Raw genomic sequence first — 2401 nt, 5'->3', positions numbered from 1 at the left:
GATTAGAGGCCCATAACAGGTATGAAAAAATGCGCACGTGCGCAGATGTGCTAGCGTGCCTTATATAGTAACATCAAACCACTCCCGTTTTCAAAGGAGAAAAAAAGGGTGGATGAAACTCTACCGTTTTGAGAGGAGAAGAGATGGAAGGCACTATGCAGCGAGAGATTGCAGAGACGGATAGAGATTGCAGAGACGGAGAGAGATTACAGAGAGAGAGGGGGAGAGAGATTGCAGAGAGGGAGAGAGAGAGAGCTTGAGATGGAGAGACGAAACCTGCAATCCCCTTTTTATAGAAGCTTATCAATGGTGGTTGTTGGTGTGGTAAATGGCAGTTGTTGGTGCGGTAATAATGAAGCTTTGCTGCAGTAATAGTGTTGTGGGATATGGATTGGCTGAACTGTTGTAACGCTTGCTGGAGTTCCTTCAATGGCTGCTGCTTCCTCTTCATTGGCTGGAGCTTCATGGCTATAATGGTGGTTGGTGGGTTGGTGCGTTTCTCCCTCTTCCCCTCTTTTTAAAAATATGACCGTTGACAGGCATCTTACAGGCTCAACGTTTTAGTTGTCCATGCAGAACCATTGATTCAAAGGAGAAAAAAAGGGTAGATGAAACCCTACCGTTTTAGGAGGAGAAGAGACGGAAGGCAGTAACTGCAGCGAGAGATTGCAGAGACGGAGAGAGATTTGGTGGATTGGTGTGTTTCTCCCTCTTGCCCTCTTTTTAAAAATCTGACCGTTGAGCCTGTAAGTGACTTATAGGAAAGTGACTTCCCACCCCCATCCCCCTGTAGTTTTTTGGTAGATTTGCCTGTACTTACAGGTGATTTTTCTCTCCCAAACACTACTTGTAAGTAACTTCCCTATAAGTAACTTCCCACTTACCCAACTTACAGGCATCCAAACAGGCCCTAATATTTTGTCATGGCACTACTACCCACCCGAATTTGCTCCTGTCGACAAACCTAATTCCGGAGTCCCCGACCCATTTCTTTCTTTCTTAGGAAGAGACTTCTTGGTATCTCATTCCAGCAACTGTCTTCTTCTATGTGAACGTCTACCTGATTATAGAAGAGGTTACAAATACATCACATACTGCGTTTGCAACCCCACCACTAAGGAATATGTTCTTCTTCCACAACCTATACAACAACCGTATTTTCCCATCAACAGCATTAGCATCGCATTCGACCCATCCAAGTCCGCCCACTACAAAGTAGTATGCATATCAGGTACAAAAAGCTCTCATTGCTGTGTAAATATCTATTCTTCCAAGACAGGTTTGTGGAGACTCTCAGAACAAGGTCCTAGGATCCATAGGATGTGTAGGAAGGGAGTGTTTTGGAATGGCGCACTGCATTGGACAACAGGTTGTTATCAATCAACTCTCTCTTTCCATGTTGAAAAGGAATCCTTTCAGACAACCAAACTGCCCCCAAAACCGACACCATTAGAGATTCCTCGGATATATAAATATTTTGGAGAGTCAAACGGACATTTATACTTGATAGAGACTTATAATGTGATGGTGACTGAATTCCATATCTTGGAGATGAAATCTGACTACTCGCAGTGGTCTGTGAAGTATAGTGTTAATTTCGATTCAGTGTTGAAGGCATATCCTGAGATGTTGGTGCCTTCTGTACTCTTCTACTCAGAAAAAGATTTGAAGGACCCGTGTCTTAGAATTTCATTTACTGGATTACGTTTTCTTGTTCGAGAAGGAGGAGAACTAGTGTTGTGGATGTGCATTCCTGGAAAGATCATTTGGTATCGGATTACAGATGGGACCTTTGGGAAGTATTGTGATTTGGCGACTCGGATGTATGGTGGTTGTTATTTTGGTGGCTATTCGTGGCTTGAAGTTCATTCATACTCAAATACTCTCTCATCCATTCGACCGACATCTTCTTAATATTTGCAATTGCCGTCCTTATGATTTATTGGGTTTTTATTTTTTATTTTATTTTATTTTATTTTAAAGGTAACACTACCAGGGATTGAACTCTGGATCACCCACATGCACTACATCATCTCTACCAGCTTGTCTAACAAGGGGAAGATGAGAAAAAGACCAATAGATTGTTAAGAAAATATATAGTTTCCATTTTATGACAGTTTATCTACCCATTGTTTTTAATTTTTCCATATTCTTTGTTTCTGTTTTTTTGAATGTTATTCCCACGGATGGCAACCCATTTCTCTCACCCTACTCTCCCACATTACCCTCTCATATAGAACATGACAGAGGAAAATAGAGAAGGCAAAGAAAAGAAAAAGGGAGAGAAGAAGAAGAGAGAAAAGGTGAGGACATTTGTCACACGGTTAGAGTGATATCATTAGAGTTTGAACTGATTTATGAACATTTGGTTCAATCTAGGGAAACTGGCCAAATTGTGATT

At 41.5% G+C, this 2401-nt stretch overlaps 1 protein-coding gene across 1 annotated transcript; it reads left to right on the top strand.

The window, feature by feature from the left end:
* The first annotated feature begins 261 nt into the window (after positions 1-261).
* LOC131244068 (F-box protein At5g07610-like) lies at positions 262-2121 on the top strand. Its single transcript, XM_058243730.1, has 2 exons — positions 262-346; positions 896-2121. Exons 1-2 carry the CDS (start codon positions 262-264, stop codon positions 1912-1914), a joined length of 1104 nt encoding a protein of 367 aa, XP_058099713.1. The 3' UTR covers positions 1915-2121.
* The last annotated feature ends 280 nt before the right edge of the window (positions 2122-2401 follow it).

The sequence above is a fragment of the Magnolia sinica genome, chromosome 4 (assembly GCF_029962835.1).
Source record: "Magnolia sinica isolate HGM2019 chromosome 4, MsV1, whole genome shotgun sequence".
In the NCBI taxonomy this organism is placed as follows: domain Eukaryota; kingdom Viridiplantae; phylum Streptophyta; class Magnoliopsida; order Magnoliales; family Magnoliaceae; genus Magnolia; species Magnolia sinica.
The sequence above is the reverse complement of the archived record's forward strand: the minus strand, read 5'-3'. Positions and strand labels throughout refer to the sequence as shown.